This window comes from Musa acuminata, chromosome BXJ3-4 (assembly GCF_036884655.1).
Source record: "Musa acuminata AAA Group cultivar baxijiao chromosome BXJ3-4, Cavendish_Baxijiao_AAA, whole genome shotgun sequence".
Lineage (NCBI taxonomy): Eukaryota > Viridiplantae > Streptophyta > Magnoliopsida > Zingiberales > Musaceae > Musa > Musa acuminata.
Window position 1 is genome coordinate 4,896,832 of NC_088352.1, and position 25,802 is coordinate 4,922,633.

The 25,802-nt window shown below is 41.3% G+C and overlaps 2 protein-coding genes across 2 annotated transcripts; both read right to left on the minus strand.

The window, feature by feature from the left end:
- Positions 1-228: 228 nt before the first annotated feature.
- Positions 229-3,131, minus strand: LOC135637185 (large ribosomal subunit protein eL6x-like). Its single transcript, XM_065149708.1, has 4 exons — positions 2,780-3,131; positions 2,585-2,691; positions 683-864; positions 229-586 (listed from the first exon to the last, which is right to left on the minus strand). The coding sequence occupies exons 1-4, from the start codon at positions 3,037-3,039 to the stop codon at positions 431-433; spliced, it is 705 nt and encodes a 234-aa protein (XP_065005780.1). The 5' UTR covers positions 3,040-3,131; the 3' UTR covers positions 229-430.
- A 442-nt stretch (positions 3,132-3,573) lies between these two features.
- Positions 3,574-5,728, minus strand: LOC103980761 (high-affinity nitrate transporter 2.3). The gene is made up of 2 exons (XM_009397259.3): positions 4,239-5,728; positions 3,574-4,106 (listed from the first exon to the last, which is right to left on the minus strand). Exons 1-2 carry the CDS (start codon positions 5,399-5,401, stop codon positions 3,737-3,739), a joined length of 1,533 nt encoding a protein of 510 aa, XP_009395534.2. The 5' UTR covers positions 5,402-5,728; the 3' UTR covers positions 3,574-3,736.
- Positions 5,729-25,802: the final 20,074 nt, after the last annotated feature.

Below are 25,802 nucleotides of genomic sequence, written 5' to 3' on the forward strand. Positions count from 1 at the left end.
TAAAAATCAATTTAAAAAGATCATTCGATAAAAATTCAATATTGAGAGTAAAAAAAAAAACACATAACAAATTGATGAAACACATCACAATGTTTTCCAATTTGGATGATCAAAGAATACCGAATCATGTCAAATCACAGAAACTAGCATTATATTGGATTTGGATCTTTGAAACACAAACAAAAGGCCATCACGTTGAAGGAATGCAGGATCCAAGGAAGGGTTACATTAAAAGCCAATGCAAATCTCTGAAAACTATAGATTCACTTAGTGGTAAATTTCCAACCGAAACATTTATAGCTGAGAAGAATTCTCCAGTTGAATAGAAAAGCATGAAACAAAATTCAGGATCCTCGTGACAGTCTAAGCTCCGGGCAAACCAGCAAAAACCAAAATAAAATTGTAACTAAGCTGAAATAAATTCTTCATTCTAGAATACGAGCTCATGGGGTTTCATCCCTGACCTAAGCGAAAACCTTGCACCTAAGTAGGTCTTCAAGTCTTCGACTGCTTCGATGGCTTTTATCAATGGGGTGTCCACAGACTTTTGGTCATCCTTCTTCTCCTGAGGGAGTCCCTTTGTTTCCTATATTTTTCAAGGGAATAAGAGGGGCAAGAATAAGGCAATGAACTTATAGAACACTTGTAATTGATCAACATACTCATATGGACAAAGACAAACCTCTTTCTCACTCTCGAAAAATTCACCTTCGCTCTTCTTTGCCATCTTCTTTTTCTCCTTGGTGAAGTACTTATCATCAAACTTGTCAGTATTGACTTGTGATATATCAACTTTAGTGGACGTTCCGATGACATAAGCTTGATTTACTCGCCTTAGAGGCACTCCATTTATCTTGAAGGGCCCTATACAGATCCCCGACTAAATGAGATGCAAAACCAGGAACAACAGATCCATAATGCCACACTAACTCAAAGGTAGTTCTGGTCAGAAAAGCAATTAAACAGCAATAGCTATAACAAAAAATCTTATTATACAAGGCAATGAGTCAAATACTATTGCAACAAGCTCACTGTACACTAATTAATGCTTTTGCACTGGGCTGCAAAGCCTCGAAAGCTGCATTCTAATGCATTACACGAAATTGAACCAAAAACAAGCAAAAAATAATTTCGATTCATAGTCAAAATCATTTTTGCACCAGCTCTCCTATGATGTCAATGTCTCACTCTTTTGCTTTCTTTAAACAAGTATCCAACTGATGCATCAATTTTTTTTTCTGATATCAATACAGACAGACAGAAAGAGAGAAAAAGTGTGTGTGTGTGTTTTTGTGATCTTTGATATGACAACAAGAAAGCAGCTATTTAGTGCAAGGCACCCAACTTGATATTAAGGAACTGTGATTCATAAGAAATTGGATCAAGTAAATGTTAAGACAAACTTGATATCTCGTTGGTGCTCTGAACTAGGGGAACAAAACAAAACAAACCAGTATTGACTTTTAAACAACACATGAAATTGGAAGGACAAAATTGGATACTAAATTCTATAACCATGTCTTCTCTAATTTTGAGAAGGATGGAAGATAAAAATATAGGTTATCTTGAAGCTGGATTGTGATCCATAAATGTAAACATGGTAGGGCTTGGGCATAGCAGAAATTTGATATGCCCAGAGGCTGCAATCGGTTAAAAGACTAAAACAAACTGGCAGACTATCATCATCATATTTTCTCCTGTTCACCCTTTCTTTCTCTCTTCTCTACACCTCAATTGCCCTCTCTCATTGTCATTGCTGGTGCTGCACAGCCCCAACTCTCAATACAGCTGTAGCACCTCTGATTGAAGCTATACTGGTGGACAACATCACTAAGCTGGCATATGCAACAGCCCGACATCAACATTCAACCAGCCACTCCTATTACTATCGCTCAACCATACTCCTCTTCATCTTCTCCACCCTTACCTTTTTCTCCAAAAAGAAAAAAGGGTTTTTGTTGTCATCAGCAGACTCTAGCCAAGACAGCAAGGGAGGAGATAGTGCATTTGGGGAAAGACATACGAAATCAGTTCACCTTCGTATCATAATTAACTACAAAAATGTCATTTGTACCCATTTCGTTGAATAGCTGAAATCCAACCAAATGCGGCCAATTATTGAAGAATCAAGGCTGGAAGTACATAGCTTTTTCTTTTTAGTGCAGCGAGAGAATAAATAGGTACCTTAAAAATTGCCAATACTAACACTATTTAGAATGATCCTGGAGACCTGTTCCTTCCATAAATACTGTTGTTCCAGCTAATAACTCTTTATGAGATAGCGATCACAAGTAAAATGCTTCAGGAAAAACGTTTCTTTGTCACATTATCCCCAAATCTATAATAGCATGCACTCATCAAAAAACCAAAAGCCGACTCAAAAAGGTCAAAAATTCATATGAACGAATGAACCATTCAACCGTCATTGGTTTAATGAGTTGATTTGCCAAGCAAAACTTGCAGTATAGAGGTTCAAAATGATGCTAAGAATAACTTATGGTAAAAAAGAAGATAGCGAATAAAGGAGCAAAACAATAATATGAACACATTCCGATCTAATGCGAACGGATCCGGAGGCACTCACCAGTAACGAGCAGAAGCCCGGAAGGAAGCTGCTTGAGGAAGACAACCCTCTTCCCCATGAACCTCCCCGCGAGAAGGATCAGAACAGTCCCGGGAGTGATGCTCGCCCTAAATCACACAAAAGGAACGCATCACAAACACCGAACTGAGCACCACATGAAAACAGCAATAGACGCAGGACAACCCCACCACGTACCTGAGTTTGGTGGGCTTGGCCTTGCGGTGATTGGGGATGGGAGTCTTGACGTCGTCGGCGGGGTAAAACTTGGGGGGCTTCACGGCTGCCGGCGTTGTCGGCGCCGGCTTCAGGTCGTGGTGGGGGAAGGAACCGCCATGCTTGGCCTTGATGGCCCAGATCCCGCGCTTGTGGTACATCTTCGACCTCGAGAACTTGCCGATGCCTCGGATCAGGCTAGGGTTCCGGCTCGCCATCCTCGCTTTCTTCGGCGGCGCCATTGCGAAAGCAAGAGAGATCCAAACCCTAATACCAGCCGGCGGAGTAGCGGAGGGAATATATATCCGAGTGAGGCGGTAAAAGGAAACCCTAGCGAAGGGAAGGCTCATCAGATCATGATCATCTTCCGTGTGATGGACAGTCAAGATGAGGACAATCCGCTCGATACGTGTCCGGAACTCAAGAATAGATTTAGCTGTTCAAAATTGCTCTGTAAAATGCGTTTGGGTCCGACGTTCGTCTCTTCCCCTTCCTCGGACCCTCCCTTCGATCCGGCTTCACTCACACATCTCCCGAACACTCATCGATTTCATCAGCCGTAATGACCGGAGCAAAATGGAAGCAGAAGCGGTTCTTGGCGTGGACTTGTTGTCGCTCGGTCACCCGGTAGAATCTATACGTGGAGTATGAGCGTCGTGAAAGGAGCGTTGAATAGTGTTGACGTTTTATATCGTCTTGAATTGGCGATTTTTTGTGCGAATTCGAGCTTTTTAGTGTCCATTGTTTTCGTTCTTGACGTGTGTTGCTCGGTAGAGTTAATGTTGTAATATAGCTTTACTCGTTGCTTTGTTGTGACTCAGGAAAACAAGATAGCATCTGGTAATCTATGGATGCTGGTTTCGACCACTACCAAGATCACATCTATGGACATCATCTCGAAGCAAAGTCCAGTAGGCTGCTCCAAGAGCGATTGCATGGTCAAGCATGTGAAGGCGTGTCGTCTGCAGGAACAGTGGGCGAAGAATCGCGTCTTCGGCCTCCTTCCCTCACGCTATTCTCTGCAAACTTGACGCTTGCCGAGTGGTACCCTCTTTCCTTCTCGTCCTCACTCCATTCTGCTGCGTAGTAATCTTCTGCGGTGGCCTTCGGCCTTGGACCGCAGAACAATCCGCCCCACTGCGGGAAGTAGATGAGTGTGATGGGGAGCGTGCAGCAGAGGATCATGACGCCCATGAGAGTGATCCCTGTTTCCTTGGAGTACTTGCTTCCCTTGAAGAATATGAGCTGCGTGATGACGGCGCCCACGTTGCCTCCCCCGCCGGTCATCCCTGATATCATTCCCAGAGACCTGCAGAACACCAGATGTTTGATGAAAGAAGAACTTGAAGGGAAGATGGCTTTTTGTGTTGTCCTGCTTGCAGATTGTATGGAGTCGTCAGTTTCTGTGACGTTCATGGATCAACCATGGAGAAGTATGTACCTTCTGGAGACGAAAGGGACGACTCCGAAGGTAAGTCCACACGCAGCCTGCACGAAGAAGGAGAACAAGACCATGACGATGATGGACGCGCTGAGGTTGTTCATTCGCCCCAGAACGATGCACAAGACTCCTCCCACGATCTGCACCACCCACAAGCTCCACAGTCTCCCTCGCATCCCGTATCTCCTCGACATCCAATCTGAGAGCAAGCCTCCGCCCGGCCGCGAGATGATGTTTGCCAGCCCAAAGCTCGCGGCGATTATCCCTGCGGTGCGGAGGTTGACGTTGAACTTGTCGTAGAAGTACTCCGCGATGATGTTGTCGATGGTCAACTCCACCCCGAAGCAGTAGCCGTAGGTCAACGCCAAGATCCACCCCCTGTAGTTGGTGACGGCATGGTAGAACACCTTGCGGAAGCTGTCCTTGTGCTTGTCCCCAGCCTTCTCCAGCTTCCGGTAGTTGCCGTTGGGCAAATCTTGGCCCAAGGATATGACTGCGATCGCCGAGAGCGTCTGCATGAAGCCCGGAATGAAGAAGGCGATGCGCCAAGCGGTGAAATTTGTGCTGCCGATGTGGTGGATGAGGTCGTAGACGAGGGGCATGATGAGCTGGGTGGCGCCTCCGCCGAGGTTCCCCCAGCCGCCGGCGATCCCGTTGGCGACGCCCACCACGGGAGGAGAGAACATGGAGCTCATCCAGAACTGGGTGGAGACGAAGGAGGCGATGGAGAAGCCGGTGAAGAACCGGACGAGGAGGTACGAGGAGGCGGAGTTGATGACGGAGGTGAAATAGACGGCGGGGGCGGTGAGGAGGGTGAGGGAGGCGGAGGCGAGGCGGGGGCCGACGAGGTCACACGCGGTGCCCATGGCGAGTCGGGCAAAGACCGCTCCGGACACGGAGGCTATGCCGGCGTTGCCGATGTCGGTGGTGGTGAGGTTGAGGTTGTCCCGTATTAACGGGAGGAGGGGCGGAGCTGCAAAGGTGGAGACGAAGCAACAGAAGAAGGAGAACCATGAGAGGTGGAAGGCCCGCATGTGAGGTTTCGCGAAGGAGAAGAGCCAGAACTGCGTGGCCTTCTGCTCCGAGTCCACCGGCAGCTTGAAGTGGCCGCCCTCCGCGGCTGAGGACTCAACATGGAGCGAAGGCTTGCCCGAATCCTCCATTTCTTCTCTCCTCTATTCAAATCTTACCTGGTTTCCCGAAATCAATCAGGAACCAGCAAGAGTAGCCTTCGCAGCCTCCTTACTCCACAAGAGTAGAAGCTGCACCAGTAGCAGGCCTTAAAGTTGCCGAGATGACCACAAAGGCTCACGAAACAAACAAGTCTTTGCGCATGACAGGAACAACAACGAAGCAAGTGGAGAACTGAACGAGGGGAGCTGTGCGGTGGGTGTTGACTTTTTGTTCCGGGATCTCCTTCCGCTGTTCTGAAAGGCTAAAGAGAAGCAGTGGATGTCATTCAATTTCAGTTTGTGTGAGAGAGACAGGTGGGGATTTGCTTGTTGTCTGGGTCTGGAAACCTCAGTAAGTTCCAAGGTGAGTGGGGAAACGTAGATCGAATCCTTTTCCTTCTTTAAAGAAGATGCTTCACTAATAAATTGGTGGATGGGATCTGGAATTTAGTGAAGATTCGTTTTGCCTTCGACATGTTCAAGGCATACATTCAATACATTTCTCTTGAAAGATCCAAGAGAACTCTGGAATCCAATAGAATCCAAAGGAAGCAAATCTTCGTCACGAAGTCATTTTGCAGGCCAAATTTAAATATATCTCACCAGTACTTGGGGACGACGTAATACATGAAGTGACTATTGCTACAGTATAGGATTGCTCATCTTTTATTGAGGTTTCAATGCAGTAAATGAAGTTGAACCTCTCGTGATTCACATACTTCTTTGATTGATCGAAGGGATGAACAAGTCAAACATGTAGTGCAGAGTCGACGGCGAGGAGTCAAAGCCCAATCTTGGGTCTCAGTTGTCAATAATTTCGGTGGATGAGAACAACCGCCATGACCGGCAACCTGCTTGCTAGAATGTTTCCCATGTCCTTCACGTCTGTTTCCAAGAGGCAGTGGGTTGGCCTTCAAACCCATGCGTTGGGCGACTCTTCTGCTTCGTCAAAGTGAAGCGGGGACTCGTTCTGATGACGCTTCGGTGACCCCAAGAAACCTGGTTGGTCCGCTGGATTCGTCTCCTGTTGCAGACTTCGATTTCAAGGGATACAAGTCAATGGCAATTAAGTGTGGAGCTTAACCAGCTCGTAAATGGTGATTGCAGTGCATGCTACATCGAAAACCTGGAACTAGGGCAGGTACAGTGAAGGAGATTAGATTTAGTGTCGCCAAACATTCTATTCTACCTGGGTGTTTACTACTAGTAATGCTTTGTTTATGCAGTTAAACTTTTAGATGACACTGAATATATTACATGATTATAGATAATTTTTATAAATATAAAAACTGTAATTATGTTATTTTTATATAGAAAATTTTAATATCAAAATTAAAATTAATAATAATAAATTAAGATCAAAATTGTGTATCATTTTATGTTGGTCTACAAAATTTTAAATGTGCTCTATAACCGAATGAAGAGGCATAGGATGAAATAGATTCTTTTTCTTTTCTCTTTTTATTCTTCATGACTAATATAAGTGATGAAATATAGACTAAAGAAAATTAAGAATAGATCTTGTATCATGTATAGTTCATTAGAAGATCTTATTTATTTATAAATAAGAATTTTTATTTTATTGGTTGATAATTATAATCAGAATCTAATTAGATCTATAATCTATCTTACCTAATTAAATAGGATTTCATAATTTAACATTCTCTCACTTAACTTATTAATTTGTAAGAACTAAAATATAAAAATAAATAAAAAAATAATTTAAAAATAATTTTATATAATTAAATTTTAAAATATTTGAAAAGTATTTTTTTTACATAGCCATGAATCTTAAAACTAAGCCTCATTAAATTTGAGTATTATTATGAGTTATATAGTTGTATGTCATCAATGTCATACTCTCTTGATGTATAATCTTTCCTAATGTAGTCTAGTAACTCTTGTAATTTGTATTATCAAGATAATTCTATTATCATATTCAACTATAATATGCATATACATAAATATAAATATGATAATAGAAATAAATAATCTTAATTAAGTAAGTAAAAAATATTAATAATAATATTCACCTAAAAATGTATCATCAATTTTTTTATTAGTTGCTCGTAAACTCATTATAAGAATATGTTACACTTTATGTTATAAAAGTTTAGTAAATTGATCAACAATCTTCAAAATAGTGCTCAGGTTCTCAATTAACACATGTTGTTTCTAGATTCATTCTTTGACTACTAAGTATTTATCTTAATATTCTTATAATCACTAGAGTACTTATCATTCTTGGAGAAAGAAACCATTACGATATTATTACAAAATATCTTCAGCACTCTAGTGATTGACTTAACCACACCAAGTCTTTAAATAAAATCTCATAACTACAAACCTTGATTTGTGGCATCAAAGCATGCGAAGAATTCAACTTCCATTATTGATAATAGGATAAGTGATTGCTTTACACTTTTTCAAGAAATTATCCCTTAACTTTTCTAATATCACTATTGTCAAGTAAAATATCATTCGTACATGAGATCAATATAATAAACTTACTCACCCTTACTTTTAGATATACACACAAATCAATAGGATTTTTCTTGAATCAGAATAAAGTAATGGTTTCATGAAATTTCATATATCATTACTGAAGTTTGTTTAAGGTCATAAATGAATTTTCTAAATTTGCAAGCTCAACTTTTCTTTTCCTTCTCTATAAATCTTTTATTTTGTTAATCTAGGTTTTCTTATCTAGATTCTTATTGAGAAATATTATCATTCATTTGATGTAACTTAAGATTATAAAAAGGTAATGATGTTATTGAATTTCAGAAAGATGGAAACTCAAGATTACACAAAATTTCAGAACCAATTGTTATTGAATTATAAAATATTCTGAGTTTATCATTACCAAAAGAAAGATGATATCGTAACTCATAAATTCTAGATATAAAAATTATATTTTTTTTAAAATAATAAGAATATATCATATATTTGTAAGATCTATCAAATGCAAATGATTTGTCTCTAGGTGTAAGCAATAAGTTCTCACTGTTATTACTTTCACTTTGAGTTAATTCCTCGTAACTATGAATTTTTCACATTCTTTTGGTTTCTAGGTTATCAGAAATCCCTATATATTATTGGTAATATGAGTTAAAGTAATAGAATCAATAAACAAAATATTAGAAGAAACATCTATAATGTTTAATTTGAAAGATACAAGGGCGTAATTTATACCTTTTTTAAAACCAAGTATTACGTTTAATGTAATTATTTTTTATATATATTTTTTTAATCATAAAAGAAGCATTTTACTATGAATTTTTTTTCATTAGTCCACTCAGTATTTTCAAACTCACCAAATTAATTTAGTGAATGATACTTCAATTTTCTTTTTTATTACTAGCTCCTTGAGTAGTTGTCAAAGTATTATGAGATCTTTCCTATCTTAATCTTAATTCATCATGAATACTCATATTAGTTAGCTCGTTCAAATCTTATTTATCTTTATTTGTATTATAGTGAATCTTAAATGGGCTAAATTGAGAAAAAAAAGAATTAAAAATGAATTGCACGTGGAAAGATTCATCCAAATTTATGTCATATGTTTTAAGTTTCATAACCTTATCAATGGTGTGATCATGTATCTCTCAAGCACCATCATAATAAACTATAATTAGTTTCTTCATTAATATGCTATTGACTTATCAATAGATTTAAATTTATCTTGAATAACTCTCAAATATTCTTATGTATTAGTTGTAAGCGACAATGAAGTTTTGATATTATTTACAATTGTCATTTTTATAAACATTAGATAGAGCTTTTAGATCTTTATCAAAGTATTCATTTCATTAATTTATTTCACAATGTTTTCATTAATTTGTGAGCCTTTCAAAAAGCAATATTAGGTCAAGAATTAATATGTCTAGTGTGAATTACAAATGCTTTAATCGAATAATTTAAACCAGAGAATATAAGAACACTAGAAGTATAAGAGGCTATCGAAGGAAGTATAATTGTAAAATACAAAACAACATTAATACTGTGAGTTTCAAAAATATGATGAATAATTAATATCATTCATGTTTTACCTATTAATATATCTAGTGTTCACTAAAATTATTTATGGAGGACTAATATCTTTCTCATGGAATAGTATTACTATTTTTAAATATATAACCTAACTTATAAGAATATATAAAATAGTATTATCCTACCTCAGCACATAATTATTCAATATAGATTTTTCTTTAAGATTACCTAAATCTCATAATTATATATGTTATTATGAATATTATTTATTATTATTATTTAAAATTAATTCTTTAAAATAATTTTATATATTGGTCTAGGCTACTTAAGTGGTCATAAGACCAATATAATAATATAAAATATAATTTAAAATATTCTATAAATAATAAAATATTTATTATAATTTAAATATCGAAACTTAAGGATATAAATTATTAATAAAATTTACTAATTATTCTTTAATTTAATATAGATAAAAATAGTTCAATAAGAAAATAATAATTATAATAATTATAATAATTATTAAATATTAATCAACATAAAAAAACTTATATGATGATTATAATTATGATAAAATATAAATAATACCTTTATATAAAAAATAAATATTATTTTATAATTTTCAATATATGTTTGATAATAATTACATAAATATCCCATAATAATAATTAAAATTTGATTATCATAAATAAATAAAAATTATGAATATATCATATGAAAAAAATTATAAAAGGAATCCATAATTTATTTTTTATTTTGTATAAAATCTTAAATTGGCCCAATCAACTCTATTTAATTAGGCAAGCTCAAAATCGAGTCACCCAAATTGAGTTTGATTGATTTGGGCCAAACACCAACCCAATTAGATTAGTCAAGATTAATTTAAAATTATCAATATTTTGTTGATCTAAAATCAAAATAAAATAATGATAGATTAGGATCAAGATTACATACCTTTCAATGCCATTGAAAAAACTTTATCAGATTCAATAATGCGCTCTATAATCTAATCAACAAGTAGCAATAGTATAAATCTATAGAATGAATTAGACTCTCCTTCTACTCTCTCTTTCTATTATTCACATGGCTACTATGAGTGATATAATAAGGACTAAGTGAGATTGAGAATAAATCTCACATCATGTATAATCCCTAGGAGATCCTATTTATTTATAGGTGAGAGTAAAAGAGCATGGATAAATAATTTAAAGAGTACCTCCCATCAAGGTCATCTCTCAAGAAATTATACCATAAGTAAACTTTATTTTTTTTACTGATAATCATAATCGAAAGTTAATTAAATCTATAATATATTTTACCTAATTAAATAGAACCATATAAACTAACAAATCTTATGAAAATTTTCAACTGTTGCCTCTTGATTGAATTTTGTGGAAGGTTAAGCTAAATTACGATATATTGAAGATTCTAGTGAGATTCGAAGCTAATTTTAATCTTTATTAGAGCCTATAGCAAGTTCTGTGTCTGAGAGAGATGATTAAATTTCAATCTTTTTTTATGTTGTAATTTGTATAACCACACCCAATATTCACCTCCAACTCATGGAACTCTCACTTTTTTCTTACCTGTTAGGGTCTCATTAAAAGTTTATAATGTATACGGAACATCTCAAGTTGGCTTCAATCCAAGTCTGATTTTAAAAATATTTATATAAATTATCATAAAAAAACATTGTCAATCTATCATAAGCCCTTCTAATTAACAATAGAAAATTAAATCTGGTAGTATTCTTATGATTAAAAATTTGCTAAAAAGTATAAATGTCACCAATTAGGAAAATATGAAAAATAACAAATATTATCGAACAAATGAATGATATATTGAACTCTTTTTTTTTTATTATTGGTACCATATGAGATATTTTAATTTCAAGAAGGCTACTATTTTTATCTCAAAGAAAACTATTGTTTAATTAAAACTGACCTTTATTTTAATATATAGATAATATAATCTAATATACTCATTCAGTCAAGATAAAATTTGGCTCTGCATCTCTCCCCCATAATATACTACAAATTTGGGATTTGAGCTGAGCTCGATCGGAGCATGTTTGATGAAACGGTTATAACGTCGCTCACTTTTAATGCTCTACTATCAATTTCCATGGATCATAATTCCACAATTTTGGCTTCCTCCAAGGAGTTCGAGCTTGAAAATTTACTGGTGATTAGTGATATGCTAACTACCAGGATCTTCGTTCAATAAGAATAAGCTCATTAACTCTCTCGGAGTATTACCTGATAGAGAATATGATAACATCAACCTTTACCTATCAATTGGTTACCGCCAATACATTGTCGTGGGTGGAGAGAAGCTAACGTCACCCTTCCCTAGTGATGAACGACAGGGCAGCAACATACCACCCCCAAAAGACCGTAACTTAGGGGGAGGCAGTATGGACTGATCGCTGGGAGTAGTAATCCCCTGGTGATAAAGCCTATCTGCCCCCTCCCTAGTCAACTTGCACAGACAATCATCGTCTGCTTGTCCTTGGCAGCCATTAAGATTGGCAAACGATGCCCTTACAATTTTCCTTCACTAACGACACACCATGGGAAACTATACCAATTCACCATCCGCATAAATGAGCTACAAAAGGATGTATAGACCAATCCCCATTAACCATCGATGGCACATTCTCATACCAACGGCCTAGCCGAGGTTACCAACTGATCCATCATTAAAGGACTAATGAAGAGGGTCATGGGTGCGAAAGGCACCTAGCTTGACAAGCTCCTAAGCATATTATGGGCGTCTTGAACCACTCCCAAGACCGACTTGGACGAGTCACTCTTTAGCTTGATATACAACTCCGAGGCAGTGCTATCGCCCAAGATTATCTTCCCGACCCTCCAAATAGAGAACTTCAATAAAACCATGTCGGAGGAAGGACTCTGGGTCAAGCTAGACTTAGTCAATGAACTAAGAGCTGAGGTACATCTTCGAACTCTAAGTACAAGCAAGAGGTGGTTAAGCTTTATAACTGCAAGGTTTGCTTGCAACAGGTCAAGGTTGGGGATCTTGAGGAAAGCTAATGTCAAGCTAGGAAGGGCCTTATTGAGTGATTGAGGTAGTCCAAGAAGGGACTTATTGCTTCAAGACCATGAAGGGTAAAACACTACCAAAGACTTGGCACATTGCCAACTTGAAGAAATTCTATCCTTAAGACGATGCTCACATAAGGCTAGGCATAACCCGTCCCGAGGGTCCCAACACATGCTAAAATAAAGAATTACATGTCGAGAAGAAAGATTTTTATTAAAGAAGGAAAAGCATTAGACTTGGTTAGGAGCCCAAAAAAAAGGCGTTGACTGTCATCGAAAGGGACCTTGACCGCCATTGGCATGTTGTCATCCTTGGGGTAATATATGAAAGGGTCTTCCTCGACCTCCAACCTTGGGTACTTTGCTTTGAACCGTTCCAGGGCGATAAAGTACCCGTATTAATATGAGGCTCACCCCGACCTCAAAAGGCCCTGTTGGAATCCATCCGACTCCTTGTAGGTGATGATTATCCCCTTTTCTAGATCGAGGGCACGACACCGTTCCTCCTCCAAGCCTTCCTTTGCTTTTTGGGCCTTAGTCTTAGCCACCACCAGCTCATAAAAAAGGATCAACAACTAATCTTCCATCAGGCTACCCTTCTCCCGAGTGTCCTTTGCTTGTTGGTCGAGCTCGGCCAAGTGCTGCTCAGCATCTTCTAACTCCCAAGCCGCCTCCTCGCACCCTTGCTCTGCCTCGTACAACTTTTTCTATGCATCCTCAAACTCTAGCTCGGCATCCCTGAGTTGCTGTTAGACCAGCTCCAGTTGATTGGCCAACTTAGCAGCTCAAGTCATTGCCCCAACCGTGGCAGCTGGCTACTCGGGATCACCGCGATCCTACCGAGAAGGGTTGACGACCTCCATAGATGGCTCTCGGGTCACCACCTTAGGAGCTCGTGACCCTAGTGAGGGGCCCAATCCCTTCAAGTACTTAATACCTATGTCTGTAGAAGGAAAGACATCTAAACACAAGGTCAACAATAACATCAAGAAATAAGTAAGAGAAGACCAGTCTATACCTTAGGGGGTCAGGCTAAGGCATGCCTCAACTAACCAATCTTTATCTATCCACCTCATTGCATCATAAGAGGAGAGGACCTCCCTTAGGTGACGGACACTAGCAACCTCCTCATCCAACAGTGAGGGAGGAGTGTTGTCAATAGTCCATATTCACCAAGCAAGGGAGAAGCCCTACCCTTGACGGGTGCAAAGAAGTATCATGCCCTCCAACCCTTATTATTTGAGGGGTTGGGTGCCATATATGCTAGTCATAAGTGCCCAGCAAGCCAATCACGTGAGTGATGACACGTGTGACTTGATACAGAATCTTTTTGCTTATTATATTTTGGCGTATATCACTTTATAACTATTGCATAAATGCATATATATTGTGATGTCCTTGGATTTGTGCAATGGGAATCGGATCGTGATGAGATCACGATAATGAGATCGATTCACCTTTAAACACATATCCTAAATAATCCCGGTCATAGGTTACTCGAGAGGGACATCGTGATAACCGGATAGACTGGTGTGCTGTATACCCGTCCATATGATGGATGCAGCTGGTCTCATAGCTGCTCGTGTAGGGACACTAGGGATACAGTACAGGTGCTCATTGGAGAATGAGTTCACTGATTGATCCGCTTACGGAATGCTGGATGGTTGATGATGCCTTATTGTCAGACAACGATTCCGTAGTCCTAGTGGTGTATCTGGTTCTTAGACTTGAGACACCAAGGATGTCCTGTATGAGTGCTCCACTCTTTGATACCAGACTTATAGGTTTGGCTGTTCCCAGATCTAGTACAGCTGGTCATTGGGAGTGGTAGTCGACCTTACGAGGGCTATTGAGTGTCGATAGAGGATCATCCACTCTCGGTATCATAAGAGGAATATCCCATGTGTTCTTGCTCAGACAAATCCCTGGCCAGGGTCATTCGGATTGAGAGAGAAAGAGTTCTCCGGGAGAATCCGATTAGAGCGAGACTCGAGTAGAAACCGTATGGGTCTGACAGCACCATGCTCGATATACGGTCTCTGGGATATTAGATGGATAAGGGACTATAGGTACATGGTAATTGAGGACAGACAGGTCCAATGGATTGGATTCCCCTGTATCGTCTGGGGACTACGGCGTAGTGGCCTAGTACTTCCGTAGTCGATGAGTCGAGTGAATTATTACAGAGATAATAATTCACTGAGTTAGAAGGAGTTCTGACAGGTATGACTCACGGCCAGCTCGATATTGGGCCTAGAGGGTCACACACATATGGTAGGCATTGCGATGAGTAGAGGTTCGGATATGAGATATCCGACGGAGCCCTTGTCTTATTGGATGCAGATCCAATACCCACTAGGGAAAGGACCCATTAGGGTTTTGACACGGGATCTCTATAAATAGGAGGGATTCACAGCCTCATAGGCTAGAGTCTTTGCTTGCCCTTCCTATTCTCCTCTCCCTCTCCCCTCAGAGTAGGCCTGGAGTTTTGAGGAGCGTCGTCGCAACCCTGCTGTGTGGATCACCGCTAGAGAGGAGGACGCTTGACCTCCTTCACCCTCTCCTAAGGATCTGCAAGGAAACAGGGATATACGATCTCCCTAGGTAACACAATCTCTATACGCAGTTTTGTGTTTTTGCGGATTTTGAGCACCAATCTTCGCACGATGACGAACATCTTTTTGGGAATCGGGGATTTTTGTTTTCTTGTTCTTCCGCTGCGCATATGATGTCGCCCCCCCTATGATTTCCCAACAGTGGTATCAGAGCCAGGTTGTTCGTGCGAATGATTGGTTTTGAACTGCGTGTATTGTGTTTAGGAAGAATTTTGACGTCAAAATCGTTGACGCAAAAGCGAGGAAGGGCAGCAACAGTTGCTGCCCTCGATCTGCATGCCTGCAGCCACCTGCAGCGGCAGCCGCAGTCGCAGCCAGGCAGCACAGCGCCGGCGCATGCGCAAGCGCTGTGTCTGCAGCAGCCGGCCGGCGGCCTGCTTGCAGCAGGCTTGCTGCCGGCGGGGCTGGCAGCCCGCGGGTAGAGGCGCCTGCGGCCGCTGAGCCCGCGGGTAGAGGCGCCGCGGGGCAGCAGCGCGGGCTGAGGCACCGCAGGGCAGCGGCGCCTGTGGCCGCTGCTCCCACGGGCAAAAACCCCGCAGGGGCGGCCGCCAGCGAGACAGCACCACCTGCGGGCGCTGACTCGCGGGCAGAACCGCCCGCAAAGGCGGCGGCGCCCGCGGGGGCGCCCACCTGCAGCGGCAGCGACCCCAGCGGGCGTGCCGCCCGCAGGCGAGGGCAGCGCCCCGCCCCTCGCCGCACAGGCCGCCGCCGGCAGGGTGGCGGCGGCGGCAGCAGCGAAAAGGGGAAAGGGCATTAGGGTTTTCTGGGAAAAAGACAGTTTTGCCCCTCGGAATTTGAGAAATTCCAATTTCTGTCTTTTGTCCAAATTACGAAAATACCCTTAGGAATTGAGAAATTCCCTATATATCCCTGATTTCAGAAAATATTAATTAATTAAAAGGTTTAGTTGATTATTATTTTTATTATTATCTAGTAGTCCTACATGATGATGATTATTTATACATGTGATGTATGATGAGTGGACGGATGATCATGGACCGTGTGATGTGTGTACTTGTGATTATTATTATTGAGGTCTGCGAACCTCCATTATATTTCTCGTTTATTGTCGGGCCTGCGTGCCTATGATTAAGTTGTAATCACATGAGGAGGCGCAGCGGGAGCGTGGATGCCATAGCGGGACCCACGAGACGGACGATCGTGATGCATGGAGATGCATCAAGATGTCGACGGAACCGACGAGGACGAGATGGACGATCACAAGGCATGGAGATGCACCGTTGCACACATAGATCTTGATGTGAGTGATTAGGCCTACTGGCTCGGGCCTAATCATATTAGGTTGTGGTCCATGATCATCTGGTGTGATTGCTTATACACCTACTAGATATGTATATATATTTGCATGCGATGTAGATATATATTAAATATGCATATGTGTGACATGTCATATTATGAGACCTAATCATAGAAACATCTCTCGATAATATTAAGTCGGTAAACGTGAGGCAATTAGATTGACCCACGTGGCCTTCCATCGTTATGAGTAGGAACCGAATCCCGGTGTAGGTTGAGTTGGTCGAGTCCCTCGAGACTCACCTATATCGCGATTCGCTATCTTGCTTACGACATAGAGATGTCACCGGTGACCTGAGGGCATGATATGCTTGGTCGAGTCCCTCGAGGGTATATCATCAAATCAGACTCATCTTGTAACGAAGGTGTTGACTTAACCGAGCATCATGGTTGGTCGAGTCCCTCGAGGCCATGGTGATTCGGAGGCCGAACAGGACGGGAATCACAAGGAGTTGTGATCGGCAAGAGTTGTCTACCTTTTAGGCTTAGTGTGATTGGTCGAGTCCCTCGAGGTTACACTAAGACGCTGATTGGATCCTGATCCCCACTAGAAGTCTGCCGGAGACTTCCGTTTCACGTGCTGAGGGTGTCGCGTGACTCGTTAGTAAAATAGTGGGAGCATATTAAGATAGAAGTCCATATCTTGATAGTTTATTTCTTGCAAAATCTGCATGTTATTCATTTTTGCTACATCTTTATTTTCAGAAAATGTCGCTTTCAAATCCCTTACGTGGCATACTTGATGTCAACCGCCTCACTGGTCCAAATTATACGGATTGGCTCCGTAACTTGAGAATTGTTCTCACAGCGGAGAAAATCGTGTACGTCCTTGATACAGTGATGCCTACGCCCGAAGAAGGGGCAAGCGAGGATGAGATCGCTCGCTACGTTAAGTACATTGATGACTCCACTCTTGCTCAGTGCTATATGTTGGGCTCTATGACTCCAGAGTTACAGAGACAACATGAAAAGATGGATGCCAGATCCATTCTCCTACATGTCCGTAAATTGTTTGAGGAACAGGGAAGGACTCAACGATATGAGATATCCAAGAGCCTTTTCCGCGCTAGGATGACTGAGGGGACACCGGTTCAGAACCATGTCCTAAAGATGATTGAGTGGATAGAGAAACTCACAGGTCTAGGAATGGTCCTAGAGGATAACTTGTGTGTGGACATTGTGCTTCAGTCCCTACCAGATTCCTTTTCACAGTTCATAATAAACTTTAATATGAACAAGCTTGAGGTGACTCTCCCAGAGCTCCTCAATATATTGAGGGAGGCAGAGAGTACTATTAAGAAAGAGAAGCCAGTTCTCTACACTGGTGAGACCAGAAAGAAAAGGAAAGCAGAAAGGTCCCTTAAGAAGGGAAAGGGCAAGGGCATACAAGGTAAAACAAAGGTTGCTAAGAAAGACCCAACAAAGGACAAAGGCCAGTGCTTCCACTGTGGTAAAGATGGGCATTGGAAGAGAAACTGCAAAGAGTACCTTGCAGAAAGGGCGAAACAAAAGCTTGATGAAGCTTCAGGTATATTCATGATCAGTCTCCATTTGTCAGACTCTTATGATAACACATGGGTATTGGATACCGGTAGTGCTTATCATATATGCAATTCATTGCAGGTTCTGGCAAGGCCTAGGAGACTAGAGAGAGGCGAGATGGACCTCAAGATGGGTAATGGAGCAAAAGTTGCTGTATTAGCTGTTGGCGAGGTCGCCCTACATCTGCCTAGTGGAGCTTTTATTGCATTAGATGCATGTTATTTTGTTCCTTCTATTATCAAAAACATTATCTCAATTTCATGTTTAACAGTTAGTGGATATAAATTTGTTTTTGAGAACAATGGTTGTTCGATATTATTAGATGATAAGATCATCACGAAAGGAACATTGCATAATGGTTTATTTATGTTAGACACCACTCCACATATCATGAATGTAAATGTGTCCAAAAGGAAACGAGATGAGTTGAACAGTGCCTACCTGTGGCATTGTAGGCTAGGTCACATCCATGAAAGAAGGATTCAAAAGTTGCTAAATGATGGATATCTAGATCCATTCGACTATGTGTCATATGCAACTTGTGAGCCTTGCATTCGTGGAAAACTGACCAACTCTCCATTTAGTGGAAATGGAGAGAGAGCCACTGAGTTGTTGGAACTCATACATAGTGATGTATGTGGACCCATGCCAACTCATGCCATTGGAGGTTACTCCTACTTCATTACATTTACTGATGATTTCTCAAGGTATGGATATGTGTACTTAATGAAGTACAAGTCCGAGGCCTTTGAGAAATTCAGAGAGTATAAGAATGAGGTGGAGAACCAGACTGGAAAGAGTATCAAAACTCTTCGATCAGATCGAGGAGGTGAGTACTTAAGTACAGAGTTTACTCACTTCCTCAAGGACCATGGGATATTATCCCAATGGACACCTCCTTATACACCTCAGCTCAATGGTGTCTCTGAAAGGAGAAATCGTACATTATTAGATATGGTACGGTCCATGATGAGTTTCGCTGACCTACCCATCTCATTCTGGGGATATGCCCTAGAAACCGCAGCTTACCTTCTGAACAGAGTTCCAACTAAGTCGGTAGTGTCTACACCATATGAGATATGGAAAGGGAAGAAGCCTGATCTTAAGGTTGTTAAGATTTGGGGCTGCTCTGCCCATGTTAAAAGACACAACCCCGATAAGTTAGAATCAAGGACAGGGCGATGTAAATTTGTGGGATACCCCAAGGAAACTTGTGGGTATTACTTCTATCATCTCGAGGACCAAAAGGTCTTTGTAGCTAAGAGAGCAGTGTTCCTTGAGAAGGAACACATTCTTGACGGAGACAGTGGGAGAATGATAGAATTGAGCGAGGTTGGAGAACCAAGCTCAAGCACCACTCTACAGCCCGAGTCTGTTCAGGTATCTAATACACAAGTTTCAACTTTACGCAGGTCTGATAGAGTATCCCATCCTCCTGAGAGATATGTGGGACATATTAGAGCAGAGGATGTAGAGGATATTGATCCTCAGACCTACGAGGAGGCTATTATGAGTATAGACTCCGGGAAGTGGAAAGAAGCCATGAATTCTGAGATGGATTCTATGTACTCCAATAAGGTTTGGAACCTAGTTGATGCACCCGAAGGTATTGTACCCATCGGTTGCAAGTGGATCTTTAAGAAAAAGATCGGAGTAGATGGAAAGGTAGAGACCTATAAAGCAAGGCTAGTGGCTAAGGGGTATCGTCAAAGGCAAGGTGTTGACTACGACGAAACTTTCTCACCCGTAGCAATGCTAAAATCCATCAGAATTCTATTGGCTATTGCAGCACACTATGATTATGAGATCTGGCAGATGGATGTGAAAACCGCATTCCTCAACGGGAACCTGGAGGAGGAGGTGTATATGATGCAACCTGAGGGATTCGTGTCCAAGAACTGCCCAGATAAGGTGTGTAGGTTGCTTAGATCCATTTATGGACTAAAGCAAGCTTCCCGAAGTTGGAACATAAGATTTGATGAGGCAATCAGATCTTATGACTTCGTTAAGAACGAAGATGAGCCTTGTGTATACAGAAAGGTAAGTGGGAGCGCTATTAGCTTTTTGGTGTTATATGTGGATGACATCCTCATCATTGGGAATGACATAGGAATGCTATCCACAATAAAGGCTTGGTTATCTAGACACTTCTCCATGAAGGACTTAGGAGAAGCATCTTATATCTTGGGGATTAGAATCTATAGAGATAGATCCAAAAGGATGCTTGGCTTGTCCCAGTCCAGGTACATAGAAACCATTGTCAAAAGGTTTGGCATGGAAAATTCCAAAGGGCAAACATGAATATGATACCTTATGCCTCAGCAATAGGGTCTATCATGTATGTCATGCTATGTACTAGGCCTGATATAGCGCATGCTCTGAGTGTCACGAGCAGGTATCAGGCGGATCCAGGCTTGGAGCATTGGAAAGCAGTAAAGTGTATCCTTAAGTACTTGAGAAGGACTAAGGATCTTTTACTAGTGTATGGAGGTAATAGCCTTAAGGTTGAAGGCTACACTGACTCAAGTTTTCAGTCTGATGTCGATGATAGCAAGTCGAATTCAGGGTATGTGTACACCTTGAATGGAGGAGCAGTGTGCTGGAAGAGTTCCAAGCAAGATACCACTGCTAACTCGACCACAGAGGCGGAGTACATTGCCGCATTAGATGCAGCAAAGGAGGGAGTTTGGGAGTCGATACGGATAGCGACAAGTCGACTTCCTTATATTGCGACCACTATGGGGTGATTACTCAAATAAGGGAACCCGGGTCTTATCAGAAGTGTTCTGAGGAGGTTCCAGCTTATAAGAGAGATCGTAACCCGAGGAGATGTAGCAGTGGAAAGAGTTCCATCCGAAGATAACATTGCAGATCCACTGACAAAGCCGTTGTCTCATTTTTTGTCTTTGAGCGTCACAGGGGTCTGATGGAGATCAGACACATAGGTGATTGGCTTTAGGTCAAGTGGGAGATTGCTAGTCATAAGTGCCCAGCAAGCCAATCACGTGAGTGATGACACGTGTGACTTGATACAGAATCTTTTTGCTTATTATATTTTGGCGTATATCACTTTATAACTATTGCATAAATGCATATATATTGTGATGTCCTTGGATTTGTGCAATGGGAATCGGATCGTGATGAGATCACGATAATGAGATCGATTCACCTTTAAACACATATCCTAAATAATCCCGGTCATAGGTTACTCGAGAGGGACATCGTGATAACCGGATAGACTGGTGTGCTGTATACCCGTCCATATGATGGATGCAGCTGGTCTCATAGCTGCTCGTGTAGGGACACTAGGGATACAGTACAGGTGCTCATTGGAGAATGAGTTCACTGATTGATCCGCTTACGGAATGCTGGATGGTTGATGATGCCTTATTGTCAGACAACGATTCCGTAGTCCTAGTGGTGTATCTGGTTCTTAGACTTGAGACACCAAGGATGTCCTGTATGAGTGCTCCACTCTTTGATACCAGACTTATAGGTTTGGCTGTTCCCAGATCTAGTACAGCTGGTCATTGGGAGTGGTAGTCGACCTTACGAGGGCTATTGAGTGTCGATAGAGGATCATCCACTCTCGGTATCATAAGAGGAATATCCCATGTGTTCTTGCTCAGACAAATCCCTGGCCAGGGTCATTCGGATTGAGAGAGAAAGAGTTCTCCGGGAGAATCCGATTAGAGCGAGACTCGAGTAGAAACCGTATGGGTCTGACAGCACCATGCTCGATATACGGTCTCTGGGATATTAGATGGATAAGGGACTATAGGTACATGGTAACTGAGGACAGACAGGTCCAATGGATTGGATTCCCCTGTATCGTCTGGGGACTACGGCGTAGTGGCCTAGTACTTCCGTAGTCGATGAGTCGAGTGAATTATTACAGAGATAATAATTCACTGAGTTAGAAGGAGTTCTGACAGGTATGACTCACGGCCAGCTCGATATTGGGCCTAGAGGGTCACACACATATGGTAGGCATTGCGATGAGTAGAGGTTCGGATATGAGATATCCGACGGAGCCCTTGTCTTATTGGATGCAGATCCAATACCCACTAGGGAAAGGACCCATTAGGGTTTTGACACGGGATCTCTATAAATAGGAGGGATTCACAGCCTCATAGGCTAGAGTCTTTGCTTGCCCTTCCTATTCTCCTCTCCCTCTCCCCTCAGAGTAGGCCTGGAGTTTTGAGGAGCGTCGTCGCAACCCTGCTGTGTGGATCACCGCTAGAGAGGAGGACGCTTGACCTCCTTCACCCTCTCCTAAGGATCTGCAAAGAAACAGGGATATACGATCTCCCTAGGTAACACAATCTCTATACGCAGTTTTGTGTTTTTGCGGATTTTGCGCACCAATCTTCGCACGACGACGAACATCTTTTTGGGAATCGGGGATTTTTGTTTTCTTGTTCTTCCGCTGCGCATATGATGTCGCCCCCCCTATGATTTCCCAACAATATAGGAGGGTGAAATCTCCACCACTCGAGGCATGACACAATGATGGGGTGAAACGGGAGGTGTAGCCTCACTTTGAAGCCCCCAAGGATCAAGTTTAAGGGACGTTGCTCAAGTCAAGGGATTGACAACTCATACTCAATCGAGATGTAATAATAGGACTACAGTCGATCTAGGTAAGACTCGATAATGATTGAATCACAGTTGTGAGCATCTTATATAGACTCAAGGTCCCAAGGGTTTTTGGGTCTACCAAAGATTCATCTGCACAGGAGGACAAATTAATATGTACTACCTTGGATTACATGAGGATGAAGCATTGACCTCAACAGATGGACAACTCAATGAATCAAAGCTAGGGTGAGAAGGTAAAGACATCCTAATCTAGTTTGGGGACATCGGAAGGTCACCGAAGAAGATGGAGAGAGATCAACCAGCCCATCGGAGGCAACGACAAAAGGTCAAGTGGAGACTCTTAAAATATGATGGGGCAAAGCTAAAGGAAAAGGCTAAGGCATAAAATGAGCTATTCCCCGAAGAGCGAAAGAAGTTTAAAGGAAGCCACTGCCCCCCTAGCCTCCTAATAACTAAGATAGATGTCCCCAATCTGGAAGCTTCCTGAAGGTGAGAATCCCCTCTCATGATGTCGCCTTGAGGAAGCCTCGACGACAACAAGACTTGAGCCCAACTATAAAGGGTTGAAGCTTTAAGACCCACAAGGAGAGCATGGGCTGCTAGTCATAGGTGTCATACAAGCAAATCATGTGAGTGATGACATGTGTGACATACTGCATAATCTCTTGATTATTATTATTATTATTGATGTTTTTCTCACTTTATGTTGTATGTTACATATATTATTATGTCCATGAATCTATGTAAGGGGAATCAGATCGCGATAAGATCATGATAATAAGATTGATTCACCTTTAAACATATATCATAAATAATCCTGATCACATGTTACTCAAGAGGGATATCGAGATAACCAGATAGATTATTATGCTATATATTCATCCATATGATAGTGACGATAGATCTCATAACTGCTCATGTGAGGATACTAGGGATATAGTGTTGGTGCTTATTAGAGAATGAGTTCACCAATTGATATGCTCACAAAATTCTAAATGATTGATGATACCTCATTGGCAGATAACAATTATGTGGTCCTAATCGTGTGTCTGACCCTTAAACTTGAGATACCTAGGATATCCTATATGAGTACTCCACTCTTTGATACTAGACTTATAGGTCTAGAAGTTTCAGATCTAGCATAGTCGGTTATCAAAAGTGGTAGCCAATCTTAGGATGACAATTGAGTATCGATAAATGATCATCTGCTCTTGGTGATACGAGAGAAATATTATGTGTTCTTACTCATACAAATCCTTAATTAGGGTCATTCAAATTGAGAGGAAAAAAATTCTCTAGAAGAATCCGATTAAAGCGAGACTCGAGTAAATTCCGTATAGGCCTAATAGCATCATGCCCAATATATAGTTTTTGGGATATTAGATGGATGAGAAACTATAGATACACAGTAGTTGAGGACAGACATGTCTGGTAGATTGAATTTTCTTATATCCTTTAGGGACTACAGTGTAGTGGCCTAGTATGTCCATAGTCAATGAGTCGAATGAAATATTATGAAAATAAAAATTTACTAAGTTAGAAGGAGTTTTGATAAGTATGACTTACGATCAGCTTGATATTGGGTCTAGAAGGTCACACACATATGGTAGGTGTTACGACGAATAGAAGTTTCAATATGAGATATCCATTGGAGCCCATATCTTATTGTATATCTAGTAAACCAATGAATTATTGGATCATGTAGATAGATTTAATAAGAACCAATAAGAGATTATTGAGTAGAGATCCACTAATCCAATAGGCTTGGGTAATTAAATAAAGATCCAATACCCAATAGGGTAGGATCTATTATGGTTAAGTAGTAGGAATCTCTATAAATAAGAGGGGATAAAAGATGACACAAGCTAGTCTTCTCTTGGCCGCCTCTCCTATTCTCCTCTCTCTCCTCTCTTCCTAAGCTAAGAAACCTAATTTGGGGCATATGGACAACAAATAGGGTCGACCCTTTTTTATTATAATGCAGCCTTACAGTGCGCGTGGAGAGGAAGATCATGCAGCGATTTGAGGAGTGTCATCACCCTATTTTCCATGTGGATTACCACTAGAGAGGACAGTTGACCTCCTTCGTCCTCTCCTATAGATCTGAGATTTTTCATGAATATATAATCTCCCTCTATAACAAATCTTACATGGTACGTATGGTTTTTTTATTATGTATTTTTACGTACCAATCATTACACGATGCCAAGATATTTTTTAGAAAATCTAGGTCCAGATTTTCTAACATGGGTCTTGAGGCCTATTGAACCCCTAATAAGGCAAAAAAAAAAAAAGCCCGCTACAATCTAACGTCTCCCTTCCATCCTGCTAGCCCTACCACAATGTGAAAGGATGATATGCTAGGATTCAATACCTGACACCTAGACTAGCCGCAAGATGGTTCGCTCGATGAGGAGGCCATAGCCAGATCGACCGCTATGACAAAACGACACCTATTTGCTATGGTGGAGGCCCCGGACCCACTACAACTGGGAAGAAGACCAACCATGGTGGGGATGAAGGCCCACTATGATGGAAGCCCATTGGCCTGCTATGGTGGAAGTCCCCAACTCGCTATGATACCGATGAAGACTCACTACTATAGGGAATAAAATTCGTCATGATGAAGATGAAAGCCTACTATGACGAAAGTGCACTGGCTCATTATGGTGGAGGCCCCCAACCCACTACAGTGAGGAAGAAGACTCGCCATGGGTGGGGACAAAGGCCTGCTACGGTGGAAGCCCACTAGCCCGCTACGATGAAGATGAAGACCCATTATGGCGGGGAAGAAGACTCGCTACGATGGGGATGAAGGCTTTGCTACGGCATAAGTCCACTAGTCCGCTACAGCAAAAACCCTTGACCCACTGTGATTAGGATAAAGGCTCGATACAACGAAAATCATTAACCCACTATGACTAAGATAAAGACTCACTATGATGGAAGACCTTAACCTGCTATAGTAGGAACCAAGGCCCATTATGGTAAAGGCCCTTAACCTATGACGACAGGGATGAACGCCCACCACGGTAGACAAGTAAGACATGGTACACTTGAGGCGTACGAGTTGGGAAATCCAACCTACACCACAACGTTAGCTACGATGAGACATCAGACATAACATGCCCGAAGTGTGCAAGTCAAGAAGCCCAACCTATGCCTAGATGCCTTATTACAATAGGTCTATCGAATGAGGTACACCCAAAATACGGAAATTAAAGAACCCGACCAAGTTAACCCCGACTGAACAAAAAG

What these genes read in the sequence shown, in the direction of transcription:
- LOC103980761 (XM_009397259.3), bottom strand. Translation starts at nt 5,401, where the DNA reads ATGGAGGATTCGGGCAAGCCTTCGCTCCATGTTGAGTCCTCAGCCGCG. An exon ending in GTCCCTTTCGTCTCCAGAAG is followed by an intron (nt 4,107 to 4,238) that starts GTACATACTTCT and finishes GGTGTTCTGCAG; the next exon opens with GTCTCTGGGAATGATATCAG.
- LOC135637185 (XM_065149708.1), bottom strand. Translation starts at nt 3,039, where the DNA reads ATGGCGCCGCCGAAGAAAGCGAGGATGGCGAGCCGGAACCCTAGCCTG. An exon ending in GCCAAGCCCACCAAACTCAG is followed by an intron (nt 2,692 to 2,779) that starts GTACGTGGTGGG and finishes TGTGTGATTTAG; the next exon opens with GGCGAGCATCACTCCCGGGA. An exon ending in CGGGCTTCTGCTCGTTACTG is followed by an intron (nt 865 to 2,584) that starts GTGAGTGCCTCC and finishes GGATCTGTATAG; the next exon opens with GGCCCTTCAAGATAAATGGA.